Source organism: Ylistrum balloti, unplaced genomic scaffold (genome assembly GCF_031769215.1).
Source record: "Ylistrum balloti isolate Yb309-2 unplaced genomic scaffold, AGI_CSIRO_Ybal_v1 Utg369626, whole genome shotgun sequence".
NCBI classification, from domain to species: Eukaryota; Metazoa; Mollusca; class Bivalvia; order Pectinida; family Pectinidae; genus Ylistrum; species Ylistrum balloti.
The window spans coordinates 936,573-952,588 of record NW_026781894.1 but is presented as its reverse complement, the minus strand read 5'-3'; the positions used below and the strand labels follow the sequence as shown (position 1 = coordinate 952,588).

Genomic DNA, 16,016 nt, shown 5'->3' with positions numbered 1-16,016 from the left:
TATCATTGATTTAAATGTGATCATTTTTTAAAGAAGAAGCTATATTTCCATCAAATCTCCGACCACCAGATTAAAATAAGTGTATCCGTATTTTTTAGAATCCTCTTTGTTATATATTGTATGTATATATATATTTTTTCTCTCTAACCGAATAATACCGTAGGAAACACAACAATAGGAATCACTGATAAGTCCCATCGTAACACGGTTCAGTGGTACGAAATTTGCGATATACACTTCAGTTGAAATAAGAGGTTTTCAAATATGAAATATGAAAAAAAAAATGGTCATTGTTGAAATCGTAAGGTAAAGTAGTCGATAGTAAACGGCCTCGCGGATATATTTTATTTCTCATTTCTCTACTGTACTGTAAATATATATTTTAGTAAACGCGTTCTCAGTAAGATGTGTATTAAGAGTTACCTCCCCTACTTAATTTGAAGAATGATTTTTATATTTCAAAATTATATATTTAAATAACCTAAATTCATATGTTTAACATTTTATTTTGTTTAAAATATAAAAATACATAAAGTGCTACAAGAATTAATAAATATTAAGAATTTTTGTTTGCTTAAATTATTATTAAATTTTAAATACCCAACACTTCATATAAAAATTATCCTTCATATACAAAAAAAACACAACTTTCTGTAAGAAGAAGTACTTTTTAGATATTGATGACAGGTGATTTGCCTGTCAGTATATATTCAAAGATAATAATAGACACACTAACATCCGTATTGAGGCCTGCATTGTATACAAATAGGTTTAATACTTTTTGCTCCAATAAGATCTTGAGTCATGGCCTGATTCTGACATCCTACTCGATAAACAGTATTTAAGACTCTACTGCAGCGGAGATTAAAGTCATCCCATCGCGTCCGGTGAAATCGGACGTAAAACCTATCAACCAATTATTGAACTAATACTGATAGTACCAGAAGCGAGGGTGAGCTTGATTCTCGCTACTGGTTAGTCACAGTCCATACGGTAAGCTGTCAGGTATAAATACCAATCAAGACCTACATAATTTACATGAACTACAAAAATCTTATATTTAATACACCAATTTGACAAATCCGTCATAAATGATGCATTTTTTCATGGTTTCCCAACCAGTAACAGCTGTAACAATTTCGACTGTTGACAAGAGAAAGGACATAAAGAGTTATTTCTCCTGAATATGTATGTTACAACAGTGATTCCCAATAAAGATATGATTTCGTAAAGCTTGTGGACACTCCGTTTTATGCAAGTATAATGCAAATTAAAAGATAAAAATAACGCAAATCAAAAGGTATTTATAAAATGTGCATTACACATATCACATCAGCCCACGAGGTTAATCGACGTGATCTGTGCACATTAAGAGTTGCTGCCCTTGATATATAGATTAAAATATTATAGTTTTGTCTAGTTTTGAATAAAGCTGTCATTATATGTATGTAATTTAAATTTATGTTTAATATTTATAACATTTTACATATTATTTGTGAAATAAGATATAAAATAAAATTTCAATCTGTAAAATATTATCTTATTTACTCCTTCAGGCTTTTATAATTTAACAAGGATTTATTTATATTTATAAATGTAATACCGGTATGGTAAGAAGAAGTAGTTTTTGAAAGGCGAGTTAAACTACTAGGTTAGTTGAACTTGCCTCAATAATCTCAATGTTAGCCTACATTAACAGTCCCCGCTTGTATAGAACATCTGAACATGAGTTCCCCAAGTCTAGATTTTCCTCAGCTAATATCTCCTTGAAAATGTCTTGTATGAAAATTCCGCAAGGAATTTCCAGCCATCCTAGCCGATGACTTCCTCCTGTTCCTTGAGAAAATTTTATACAAGCCGTTTTTGAGGAGATATCAGCTAAGGAAAATCTCAAGTTGAGATGTTTTATACAAGTGGGGCCAGGTGAAAACCTCACAATAAACATCCTTGGAGTTTACTGAAGCAGTGTAGTCTCTTCAAGCATGCTTTAGATTACAAAGCACCGAACCATACTATCGTCGGCGTCCTGAAGCCGCCAGGAGAATGTTGCTATGAAAATATATCAGTATCTTAGATACTTACTTCAAAATATTGTTATATTTATCTTTAAGAAAATTATTTCCTTATTCTCTTATTTACAGATATGTATTCAGTGAATTCGCATGATAAAAATGCTCAGTGTCACCATTCAGTATCTTGAACAGGACATTATTTTACCTTTTGATTGTAGGTAGAGAGAAACGTGATGAGGTTTTGTGGTTTCAGATTCTTTATTCACAGCATAGTATAAGGCCTATGGTTCCCATATTCATGTACTTTATAACTTTCATGCAGAATGACAAAGAAGAAAATAATAAAAGAAGAGAGATGGACAAGAGAGTGACAAACAGATGTTAGAGAAACATCTACAAGGTTCATGTAGATTAAGCAATGCTTACAACAATTAATAACAAATACAAACAAAAAAACAGCAAACAAACATAAAAATAAAAACAAACAACAAAAACGAGAAAAAACAAAAAACAAAAAACACAAAATATATATATATATGTTACCCCAAAACACATTCCTGCTCATTTCTAGTATCATTTTACGAGTTCATAACTAACATAACTATAATCATCTTACTATCCTGTGAAATACAGAAAATATGTTCAACAGATTAACAAATCACTTTTACAAGACAGCTCTACTTCGAATCTAATGGAAAACAATTTTCTCATTTGTCTGAGTGAAGGTAGAAAAGAAAACACAATAATTAGAGAGATGCTTCTCATTCGATTCAATGCAGTTAAAAATTGTGACGAAGAAAAAATAAACGCTAGAAGTGGACGATGAAAACTCTCACGTTTATCTGTTTACAAAAAATCTCAGTTTTTGAGGCAAAAAAATACTTTCTAATGGGAATTTTCTGTCAGTTGTGTTATGAGGTCATGTTACAAAAATCTTAACCATTTCGATGTCCATCACCCCTTTAGATCGAAATACTTTTTTGTTATTTAATAAACTTGAAAAATATTCTTTGATTTTCGAAATATTTCCTATGGTTAACCTAACATGATATTTTCTTTTCTTTTCAAAAGAATATTGTCAGGTGTGATCTTCAACTTTTTAAATGGCTTGGTCGACGACGGCCAAATCAGCTGTAGAACTGGATAGTGTGATGCAGTGTAAGATAAATACAAGCTTCCTGCTACTGACGTGCGCAAGGATGTTTATGCTTGTACTGAACTTTGGTATTTGGTGTCAGCTTGTAAATAAAGAAAACGTCTTTCGACTACGACTTAAACAACGCACTCGTAATAAATTTAATGTTAAATTAAATTGCTGATTTTTTTTCAAACGTGATTTTTACATACAGTTAAGTTGAATACTTACAAAGTACGGCTATTCTAAAGGTGGACATCGTGGTACATAGGTGTAAGAATCCTCCTTCACACGATTGTGACGGGAACACCGTTCGATATGTTGACGAGTGTAATTACACGAGTACTAACGTCTTACCTGACTGGTTTGTTTATATATAATCCATGAGGCATATGTCTTGCTCCATAAACTGTAGTAGTGTTATGTACTAGAAATCAATTCAATAACCAGTCACATCGTACTTTATTTACTGCGAGTGTTTACAGGTACTCTTGCGGTCTAACAATTATCGTTAATCCGACGATTTGTTTGTTTGTTGGGGTTAGCATCCTGTAAACAGTATGGGATATTTTAATGCGGGGTTCCTTTGTAGCAGCTGGTTACTACCTCACTAGACAACACGCGGGAGGCCCGGCCAGGCGCATTCTATCAGGGCAAAGATAAACTGTATTGCACAAAGTCTTACAATCTGAAGAATCATTTATGCCGATTCTCCAATCGAGATTGAAATGGTTGCCAACTCAGATGGTAATGTCTAATTATCAAGATACCAATCTCATTTATTCATATATCCTTTTTAGTAAGTTTTTGTATCGATAATTATCAGACCACCAGCCTTGTCAATGTAATTATCATTTTGTTAATCAACATACAAAATTAAACGTATTTATATCTATTTATATTTTATATCTAAAAGTCCATTTATTACTCATTAATTCATGATGATGATGATGATGATGATGATGATGATGATGATGATGATGATGATGATGATGATGATGATGATGATGATGATATGGAGGAGGAAGAGGATGAGGAGGATGTTTTGATTGTGTGTTATATTGAAGACTGTTGTCATTGTTACTAAGGTAATGAAATATGGATCAGAGCTGAAAATATTTTCTCGTGTGATTTGGTGCCGACAGTCTGAGTTCGAATTCATTAATCTTTATGTCGTACCTGGTCCCATGATAATTTAATGAAGAAATTTCTGGACTCTGTTAGAAGTATCGCGATGTTCCAGATTATTAATCTGTATCATTGATTCACAGGTAGTGTAATCAATGTTTTTTTTTTCCAGAAATGCTGAGTGTGAGGCTTACTGACTTACCTACTAGACTATTGTATCTTATTTCTACACCGAATGATTTTACTTGATAAATTCAACCATAATTTGTGAGAATTATCTCCCTTTCCAACATCATATTCACAGATATTATACCTTGTGGAAATAAGGAAAAAATAGAAATAATTACCTGTGTGTTGTATGTTAATGTAATGAATATTTTAAAACTAGGATCATACATGTAAATAGTATTTTATCAAACTGTTTTGCAGAACCTATTATCAAGCAGAAACACGTGAACTAGTTTACCCACATATACCAGTCCAAGATACCCAAATGAAACACCTGTGTACGATACCTGTTACAATTCACATGTGTACTAGACGTGTACATAAACCATATAAACACACTTGTACAAGATCACCCTACATAAAATATTTAAAGAATGCTCTATATTTTAATATGTGTTAATCGGTCGCGGATACAGACTGTCTTGTACGAATGAAGTTGGAATATCAGAAGCGAAAATACTAATAAATAGCGTCGGCATGTACTAAAAATGACGTCATTTATGTAATGTTGGCTTGATAACAATGACGTCATTTATATATTATGTATACAGTGTTTTTATGTAAAGATGACGTCATTTTTTTCAGGCTGTGTGTATCGTGTTGCTTTTATATTGAACTGTATAATTACTGTATATGCGTGAATCTGTTTCTACAGCTTCAAATACTGCAAGCACAATGTCCATGCAAAGTAAGTTAATTTTCTTCGATAAATATACTTGAGAGTTTTCCTTTTTAATGATGTTATATTTTTATGTTGTTACATTGTCCGTTTTTTTGTTTTGTTTTTGTTTTGTTTTTGTTTTTTTCGATGAAATTTTGCCCACATTGCAAATGGACTCAAGAAATATTTTGATTTGTATCCATTATCAAAAAATATATCAAACACAGTTTTAAGAGATTGTCTATGAAATGTGTGAATAGATAGGTCTATCTGATCACAAAGTCCAAACATGAGACATGATATAATGTTAACTAGGGGCGATTTTGTATCGAATGAGAGTTGTCTCCCTTCAAATATTTTGACTATTTCACAGGATGATAACAAGTTATGACTTTTAAACGTCTGTTTTTAAAAGTCAAATCAGGCTCTTATATTGAAATGGTGATTATGATTAACATTGTCATATACAGAAAAATGAAAACATAAGTACATGCTTCGATGGAGAAAAGTGATAAATACTTCATGACTAACAAAAGTGTGTCGTGTCGGATATCATAATTATTGTCAACACATAGAAAATTCATGACGCCATAACTAAATAAAAAATAATAAATCTTTTCACTCTGAGAGTTCTACTCTGATATTTACAGTGCAAAGTTTAAAAACAAGAAACGGGACATGATTACTGCACGTCTGGATATATTGTACTCAACAGAATCTCGTCAATCGGTAGCGCTTTCAGACACTTCAGCATTTATCCACTCCCTAAGGATAAGGTAGAACAAAACAGCAGTCGACACAATGATAGTTGACATGAATATGACAAAAAACAATCTATCTAAAATGACAGAGAGTTCTTGCCATGTCAGATTGTGTTCATCAAAGTCCTCCTGGACCACGAGTAAGGTTCCGGACGACGACGAAGGGGTGGGTGATGCAGGTTCTAGAGGAACTTCGTCATTCTTTTTATTTCTCTTTCTCACATTTTTCGTTGTTATATCAGTCTTTTCAACATCTTGCAAAGTTATGTTTTCCGGTTCCGTAGAGGGCGTTTCACTTGTAGGGTGTATCCGAATATCCTTATGTGTGACACAGCAACATCTGTTTTTGTAACAAACCACTCGCGCTATTACTTTCGTTGTCAGTTGTTTCAACCACTTTGGGATGGGTTCCTCTTCGTCCGACCGAAAGTAGATGTTCAGTACAAAGATGGTGCACAGGACGCTCAAAGAGCCAAGACTAAGTGTGAGGGCGAGATACAGGGCTGCAACACCAAGGGTAGAAATAAGCAGAAAAATAGCAATAAGTCTCATTTCCTGGAAATGTTTCGGAAAAAAATTATTTTCTGTGAAAAAATGCGGAGTGTTGTTAAGAGAGACAGAGAATGACAGTGAAACTTATCATTGTTCATCTGATTTTTTTTAATTTTATTTTTATCTACCTGTCACATAGACTTAAGGACTTAACTTACTGTGAATACCATTTATATCGTTTAATGGATGTTATAAGAAGAGAAAATGGTTGTTGTTTGTGTATCAACAACTTTTTCAAATATTGGAAAGATTTATAAATAAAGCTGATTTTATACTGTTACAAGCAGTACAATTTCTGGTAATACAATTAATTGTTTTATGAAATAGATGTTTGATATTGAGTAAAATATACTTACACAGGTAACAAACAGTTACAGAAGTACTAGGGATGTTTTCCGATATCAGTGTCAGATACACAGTGTAGGCCAGTAATATTGTCAGAGAAAATCCTATCTTTTCTCCAGAATCTGCCGGAAGTTTGAATACCATGACGCTTAAAACTGCCATCAATGCTACTGGAAACAGTGTGTTGAGGATGTGAAACATTGGTCGCCGTCTCAGTTTGATCTGAAAATCAAGTCCGGAAAAGCTCTGCCCTCCTCGTGCTACTGCTTCAGGGAGAATAGTTTCTGTGGCTATCAGTTGCCATTCACCATTGGTAGAATAGAATGTTAAATCGAATGGATCTTCCTTGAAGCGAAGGTTGATTTCGTTTTGGGTATATGCCCAGACTGTGACGGTGATATTACAAGTTTGTATATCCATGGGATAGTACCGTGTATCTGCCTCACACGCAACCTTGTAAATCCCTGCCGGATTCCACGTGACGCGACCTCTGTTGTTGAATCTCATTGGCACATTTTTGTCACTAATGATGGATACATCTTCAACTCTGTTAAAATGTGAATATAACGAATATATTCGTATAGATATATTCAGTAACAGTACTAAAGCTGAGAAGGACATATAGAATACATGAAACCGATGATTAGCCATTTTCAAAGAAATATATATACTGTATAGTTGTTTAATTTTGCGGGGCTAATTACTAAGATTTCGCGAACAAATCACTTCAGACGTATTCGCAAATATATGATTTCGCGCACGCTGATCTAGAAATGACTTTCAATTCGCTTGATGACCTGTTAGAGACGTGGACCATTCTGTCTATAGAATTACAAACCCTCTCTGACCCTGAAGATGCCTTGACTGTAAGGTAATAATGTGTCTTACAGCTCTTGTGACTAAATAAAATCAAGTTATAATGAAGACGGAATCAGATGGATACCACTCAGAGTTGTTAATTTCATACAAATCACCGAATTGCTCGAATGACTTTCCTCGCATAATAACGCGAAGATAAATCACACACGAAGTTTAAGTGCTTTACAGTATTTCGCGGGGGTATCTCTGAACACCTACATTTTCAATTTCCCTACAGAGCAATTTGTTTTCATAGAGACTATAGCCTTTTGCCTTAAAGTAATGTCAATTCCAACAGGTAAATTTACATGTAAAACTTACCTGTTGATACTCAGCAACTGATATCCCTTTGCATATTTTATTTCTATCATGAATGTTAATGGCACTTGTTGTGGATATAAATATCAAAAAATATATATTTTGTAAACATCACGTGATTAATTTCTCAGGTATTAAATTATTTATCATTAATCTTTTCCAGTGCTTATTGATATTAAAATAATAATATGCCAATAACTGTACATAAGTATCTCGGAGATATAAAGAAAAAAATATTTTAATTTATTCTCTTTATCCAGATGTATTTTCCAGAAACAAAAAACCAACTCACGAGTTCTCTATCAGCAGTGGTGGGCGCCAGACATACGTCTCCGAACTGAACAGGAACCTGATGTTGTCATATGTGGAATCCGAGGCCCACTCAAGTCTTTCATCTTCCCAGTACTGTCACGTGACCGAGTTAAACATAAACTTCAAGTTAATTATAACACTAAAGTGTTCTCTTTATTTCAAATCAAGGTAAATTCCAAAATATATTATGCTATGTTTTGTTTTTAATGCAAACTTATTGGATGCCAAGAATGACTGTCAATGACCTGAGTGACCATCTCAGTTTTCAATATCTGACTTTTCATGAGAACTGGAACTAACCAGGCATCGAGTACAAGGAAAGTAGTGATTACTAGATATGTGATAAAATGACGTCAGAGCTGGAGACAATCAGAGAGAACTTGGGCAATAGTGACTACTAAATAGGTGATAAAATGACGTCAGAACTGGAGACAATCAGAGAGAACTTGAGTACTAGTGACTACTAAACAGGTGATAAAATGACGTCAGAGCTGGAGACAGAGACAACTTGGGCACTAGTGACTACTAATTAGGTGATAAAATGACGTCAGAGCTGGAGACAATCAGAGAGAATTTGGGCAATAATGACAACTAAATAGGTGATGAAATGACGTCAGAGCTGGAGACAATCAGAGAGAATTTGGGCAATAGTGACTACTAAATAGGTGATAAAATGACGTCAGAACTGGCGACAATCAGAGAGAACTTGAGTACTGGTGACTACTAAATAGGTGATAAAATGACGTCAGAACTGGAGACAATCAGAGAGAACTTGAGTACTAGTGACTACTAAATAGGTGATAAAATGACGTCAGAACTGGAGACAATCAGAGAGAACTTGAGTACTAGTGACTACTAAATAGGTGATAAAATGACGTCAGAACTGGAGACAATCAGAGAGAACTTGAGTACTAGTGACTACTAAATAGGTGATAAAATGACGTCAGAACTGGAGACAATCAGAGAGAACTTGAGTACTAGTGACTACTAAATAGGTGATAAAATGACGTCAGAACTGGAGACAATCAGAGAGAACTTGAGTACTAGTGACTACTAAATAGGTGATAAAATGACGTCAGAACTGGAGACAATCAGAGAGAACTTGAGTACTAGTGAATACTAAATAGGTGATAGAATGATGATTATAGTACTTTTACGGATGTAGTGGTGATGTTAGTACTATATAATGATAAATAAGATGACTGTACTTACAAATGTGAAAAATCCTGTCAGTGACAACGTTTGGTCCCGAATGTCCTAAAATAGTGAATAGTTTAGGTATGAGAATTAGAATGTTTTTGTTTCCTTTTAAGTATTTACTAGTTTTATAATAACTCATTGGACATTTAATTATTTTTCTATTTGAATCACTTAGATATATTAATATTTTTATTCTCGTTTATCAGTTATTTATTTCTATGGTGATTCTCCGAATGCTATGAATCAAATGCTGTATTAACAATAAAAAATAGTCTACATTCTACAAATTTATTAAACGCTGTTATTCTGAACATCGAATGTTATATCAGATACTATACAGAATATATTATCATGTAGTTTATAGAATATGTTGGCTTTTGCTTCATAGATTACGTTTTCAGATAGTACACTGATTATGTTATCAGCTGACATTTAGAATATTTTATCCAATGGTACAATATGTCACCAAATGATGAATAGAATATGTTATCATATGGTTCATTTAATATATGCTATCACATGGCATATGTTTTATCATATGATACATAAATGATATTTTCTGATCGTTAATAAAATACTGACCAGATCGTTGACTGTGAGCAAACTGAGAGACACCTGTACCTCGACTCTCTCTGACGGTCGCTGTAAGACCTGATAGTTATTGGTTGTGAACAGTTCGGTCCTGAGAGTCTCTTCGAGAGCTCGGCTGTACGGAGACGGACCCCCTGGAGGAGGGGGACCTTGGACGTCGGAAAATTGCAAGACGACACACAATACCAGGCCTTCAACATAACATATAAATATAAAGATTTCCGGTTCCTTATTTCAGCAGAGAACAACTTTACATTTCATTATTGATTTCAAGAGAAATATAACTTTCGATCATGCATCCTATAATGGAAAATGTATTTAGAGAATGCTTTACTTTGAAAATCCTATAGTTGTCTATTATCGTATCTTTTAAAAATGAATAGTCCTTCGTTAATCAATCAATCAATCAATCAATTAATAAACAATTAGGCAAATAAAAACATGGTACAGACCTCAATGGTTTAGCAACGTAAATGAAATATGGACAGAAATTCCGAGAGAACAGAAAACAATGTGGATTTTAATGAGATAAATAAACAATCAAGTACACCACACATTTAAGATACAGTGACATGTTCCTGTCTCTGTAATACTGACAGCACCTGAAATGAATCCCCTCATTACATTAAACGAAATCAGCATTAATGTCTGTTTGGTTAACAAATGTACAGTGAACCTCAATTTCGACCAAAGATGTCTGAATAACATATCCACATTACAATCGAGACGAGTGGGCTATCATTCCACTACTCTATTTTCCGTCGATGTAAATAGAGAATACATAGTTAGTATCTAAAATATCAGCTGTATTTAGGAGAGAATGAAGAAAGGTAAAAGTGATGACCAATTATGTTTTTGTTTCCAGAGCTAAAATACAGCTTAATGTTTCAAGAAGTTTTTTTTATGTTTTCTATTTATCAGGCAAAATTTATTTTAAAATTCAGACTAATATAATTTCATCAGGTTATTGTTCAACTTTAGTTTGAATTTTGCCTGAAAAAATATTTCGGCAAATGAATGCACATATATATTTTATCAGCTTTTATTAATTTCGCAATAAATTGCAGTGCCAATTGCAGGAAATCATGTAAAAAAATATTTCGGCAAATTAATGCACATGCTAAAATACAGCAGCTTTCGGCGTATTCTGGCAATGGCAGTGCCAAGTGCAGGATAATGTATAATACATTGTTAATACCCTCTGTCAGTAAGAACGCTTAATATAACTGATAAAACCTGTCTCGTATTTGTTATCAATATAATTCATGCGAAAATGTAATAGCAAAGCTTCAAGTAACAAAAAAAAGTGACAAATTACATTAGATAAACATAGGTTTAGTAGTTATGATTTTCTGACTTACACTTGTAAGAATGAATGAATTTCATGTTTACTACCACTTCTGTAAAAGGTAAAATTTATATATTACCAAACTTAACCCTGTGTGATGTAGACCTTTATAATTATATAGTATGTACGTCATAAAGTAGAATCACTGGCATATATGTCTGTTATATATTTAATTTAAATTTTTGGCATGTAGGAAGTAACAAGTATGATCTATGGTTTCTTGGTTATTAAATTATGACGGATATTCGAGGATAAAGATTCGGTCAGACAGTGGTTAATAACCGAGAATTGTGTGGTACTTCGTCAAAATCATTCGCCAGATTAACTCGTCTTCTATTAGGTCAAATTATGATACCACACCAAACTCAGAAGTTAATTAGTGGCCCTATCAGTTATTGATTTTATCGTTATAACATATTACCAGCAGATCACAGGTTACACAGACCACCATTGGTGCTAATACACACTTACTGTGTGCGGTGTACATATATGCCTGCAACACAACTACAAATAGGGAAAAACTGTGCGTAGTTTACATTTCCATATACTTTGTATTCATAGTAACCGCGGGAGTCAATTCATTGCAGTGCTCATCCAGGTGGGTTTTTTTCAGAAGCCACAAAAGCTCCCACCCTGTTTCCCTTCACTCATTTCCTAAACCAGAACAGCCCTATTCCTTCTTCCAAATTATTATTTTTTTGTTGAAGGCTTATCATATGCAGATCAGGCCAAAACGATATATACATGAACGTTGTACTAAGAAGTTAATTTATGTTAAAGCGCGCACTGTGCTAAAAAAAACTACCTCATATTACAAATCATAATTTGCTTTTGGCAACAAATAAAACTGCTTTAGATATTCGATGTAGTTTTTAACCAAAACAAATTAAGGGAAAAATAGATACAAATTAGCCTAATAGTTAATTAAACTGCAATGTTAAATTGTTTCGCTCTTTTCTGCTTGAAGTCAATATCACAGTCTACAGAAATCAATGACACAATCTAGATATAGAGGTACATCTACCCCAACATTTTACTCATTACAAATTTCCTACATTGAATGATTTGAAAAGAATGTGCAGGTTATAGCATAACTCAAGTCCAAAAGCAGGGTTTTTCACTTGCATTTTTTTCCTATATTTGAGAGAAGTCACACATATGAATAATATATTTCAATACAAATTAATTAGATACAGTATAGCAAAATGATGACATTCTAGAAATCATCACTGACACTAAAGACAAACATTTATCGAAGCCAATGAGGCGCCTGATATAGCCAAAACTGAATTAAAACGATTGTCACAAATAGTTAGAAACCAGAGGTAGGATCACATTTTAGAAGTCGAATACATTTACCTAAAAGTGAACGAAGTGGGGAAATCAACTTTTTTCAGTCTAAAAAAGGGGATATTATACATATTAATTTTATCATTCATAATTCTATTTAAGAAAATGAAATCAGAAGTGGAATATTCGCCTAAATTAATGAGTACTGTACGACCATTCATTTTCGCGGGGAATTAATTTTCGTTGAATTCGTGTGCTATTTAAATCTCTAATCTATTCTAATTTCTAAATCTAAATCTGAATGTATATGTCCACGAAATGATAAACAATTAAAAGTTTATTTTTTTACTAAAGTAGATTTTGTGAGCAAGGTTTATCCACGAAAATATATGATTTTGCAGTACATAGATTACCATGCTTTCCCTTTATGCTGTTATACTCAGAGGAACTTGTCACGATTTTCCAGTCCACAGTCCATATATACGTATTTTTGTGACAATAATATACCGTAGACTGTGGGTTTGGAAATTATGCCAAGTCAATGTGATCGTAATCCCGTGGAGTCGTTGACTTTATACTTGTGACTACAAAAATATTTGTGAAGTTTGAAATTGTCAAAGATTTCGCGTGTTTAAAACAGTCATACTTGTACAGCACTGTAAATTGTTTAGTTAAAAGCTTATACTAAAGAAATTGTCACCATATAATTGCTATATGTTACTAAAGCAGAAAGACAATTTGCCTACTGCCAATGTAGATAATTATAATTACGTCAACAATTTTCAAAAACGTTCAAGACAATTCTATAAAAGCATATATTTATTTTCGAATGATTGCATTGCTTTTAAAAGCATAGCAAGTTAATGAACTCCAAATAAAAAGTTAATCAAAAAATCATGTTTATAGATGGAGTTTAGATTTCGTGGTTTTCCGTAAATAAATCATTCTCTGACATTTTCGTAAATAAATAGTAATCTAAAAAAACATTTATGGCTAAGACAATGTGTAACCTATACTGTTTAATGTCACGGGTAAATGAATTAACGAAATAATCCCCAAAAGAAAACTAATGGTTCAATAGTAACTCATTTCATTTTTGTCAATTTTGTTGTAAACTATTGTATAAGTAGTAGATGTTCTCATTATCGAGTTCGGGTTGATTCCCGCATACAACTACCTTAATTTGTTATATATTGTTTTCTCGAGAGGGTAGATCATAGTATCTAGTGTATAAGGCGGAACCTGATAAAATCCCAGTTAATTGTGTTACATGATAGACTGGGCAGTAGGATCAGATGACCTGCCACTATAGGCTGATGATATCCATCTCAACACTTAAGGTTTTGTCTGTGTATACGCACTTTTAAAACAAATCAATTCATCACCAGAACTACAATTTTTAACATTATGTTTTATCTTTATATCATTTTTACTCTGACAGTTACAGTTTGTAATCATGAAACATTAGCCAATAATCTCTTAAATTCACGCAGATGACTACCAAATGCATTTTGAGCTATAGTTGGCCATACCTTATAAACAATACCAAAATGCAGGCGTCGCTATATTCAGACTGTATTGATATAATTTTAAACAATTGTAATACAATGTTCGCAAAACAAGTCAGTTACTTATATCTCCTAATAAATAAAAAAAAAAATATCATACAAAATGTTATCTGTTAAAGACATCAAAAGTGTGCCCCATGCTGTTATTTTCAAGTGAAATTTGTATCCACTAAGGTAACATCAATTTTAGCCAAGAACATTTTGTGCAAAACAATTTAACTAACATTAGATTGAAAATGGATATCCACATACAAATTTGACAACCCCTTAAACAATCACCAAGCGGATATATTACAGAAAGTTAACATTACTGACGAGTCCTAGATGTGGTTTTATTCCTTGTTTTACTCTACTATTAAAATACACTATCAACGTCTTTTGACGCCCGCTGAGGGGCACAAAATTTTATCGCAAACAAATATCCACTGCAAAATTCATATCCACAAAAATATTGGTCTATTACTTAAAGATATTTTCTTCAAACTAGACGGTCGGTAATGAGAAAAAAAAACAACTTTGTAATACAGAACTATTTTCTTTCAAAACTGTTAACCAGCAAGAAAGATTAAACTTTATCATACAGAAAAGTCTACGGACCTTGTACTTTGCGGATGATCGTGATTTTTCAAGAGAGAGCATTCCGTCATATTAATACTTTTCATAAGATAACGAAACTTAAGCATTTTCATTTGCATACAAAATACTAAAATGGTTTTTTTTTCTTGAGATTTAAAAAAGGTAAAACATTTACGCAATGTATGGCTTCGAATGCAAGTGCAATCCACTAGCTTAGATATAGTTGACAAGTCAGAGCATTATCTGTAGAAAATACATGTATATAGAGGAACCGTTTTGAAAACTGAGTAAATCAAGAAACATGTTGAGTGAAAACTATTTCATGACAGCCTTACACTTATAAATATAAATACTTCTAAACGTGTCCAGATTATCAACGTTACCATTGACGATAATAATAATGAATAATTAATAATTTATATGAATAGTTCATATTTAAATCTCTTTTCCAAGTACACATAACTGGAACTTTTTTTTCTTTCGGAATGTAAGATATAATAAATACTGACAACACAAGTAAGTTATCTGTCAAACAGGGAAAACCAAACTGATAAATTATTATCATCATGAATTTGTGTGGCTTAAATAAAAATTCAAATTCTCACCAATAAAGACATTTCCTTTTGTGTCGAACATGGCTGGTGTCTGTTCCCGTCTATTCCCGTATAAACAATGTACACTATTGTCTTGAATATATTTGATATAGGTGTGGACGTAAACTACGGAGGCCGTGAAGGATATAGGTGTGGACATGAACTACGGAGGCCGTTAAGGATATAGGTGTGGACATGAACTACGGAGGCCGTTAAGGATATAAGTGTGGACATGAACTACGGAAGCCGTTAAGGATACAAGTGTGGACGTAAACTACGGAGGCCGTTAAGGATATAGGTGTGGACATAAACTACGGAGGCCTTTTAGAATATGTCTGAGTGTCAGATATCAAGAAAAATTATTCCAATGGTAAAATGGTTCAGAACGTTCTTTTCAAATCTTTCGATATTGGTATTCATTCTGATGTACAACCTTACACGCATGGAAGCCATTTTGGTAGTGCATTCATGATTTGTAAATCATGAAAAAAAAATATTTTCTTTGAAAGTAGATCACAAAAACGCATATACAGAAGTGAA

General features: G+C 33.1%; 1 protein-coding gene across 1 annotated transcript; it reads right to left on the bottom strand.

The window, feature by feature from the left end:
- Nucleotides 1-5,886: 5,886 nt before the first annotated feature.
- LOC132551279 (neuronal acetylcholine receptor subunit alpha-6-like) lies at nt 5,887-11,487 on the bottom strand. The gene is made up of 6 exons (XM_060215407.1): nt 11,463-11,487; nt 10,093-10,292; nt 9,523-9,567; nt 8,291-8,403; nt 6,834-7,369; nt 5,887-6,428 (listed from the first exon to the last, which is right to left on the bottom strand). The coding sequence occupies exons 1-6, from the start codon at nt 11,485-11,487 to the stop codon at nt 5,887-5,889; spliced, it is 1,461 nt and encodes a 486-aa protein (XP_060071390.1).
- Nucleotides 11,488-16,016: the final 4,529 nt, after the last annotated feature.

What these genes read in the sequence shown, in the direction of transcription:
- LOC132551279 (XM_060215407.1), bottom strand. Translation starts at nt 11,487, where the DNA reads ATGAAATTCATTCATTCTTACAAGT. An exon ending in TGCTCACAGTCAACGATCTG is followed by an intron (nt 9,568 to 10,092) that starts GTCAGTATTTTA and finishes TCACTATTTTAG; the next exon opens with GACATTCGGGACCAAACGTT. An exon ending in TGACAGGATTTTTCACATTT is followed by an intron (nt 8,404 to 9,522) that starts GTAAGTACAGTC and finishes GTCACGTGACAG; the next exon opens with TACTGGGAAGATGAAAGACT.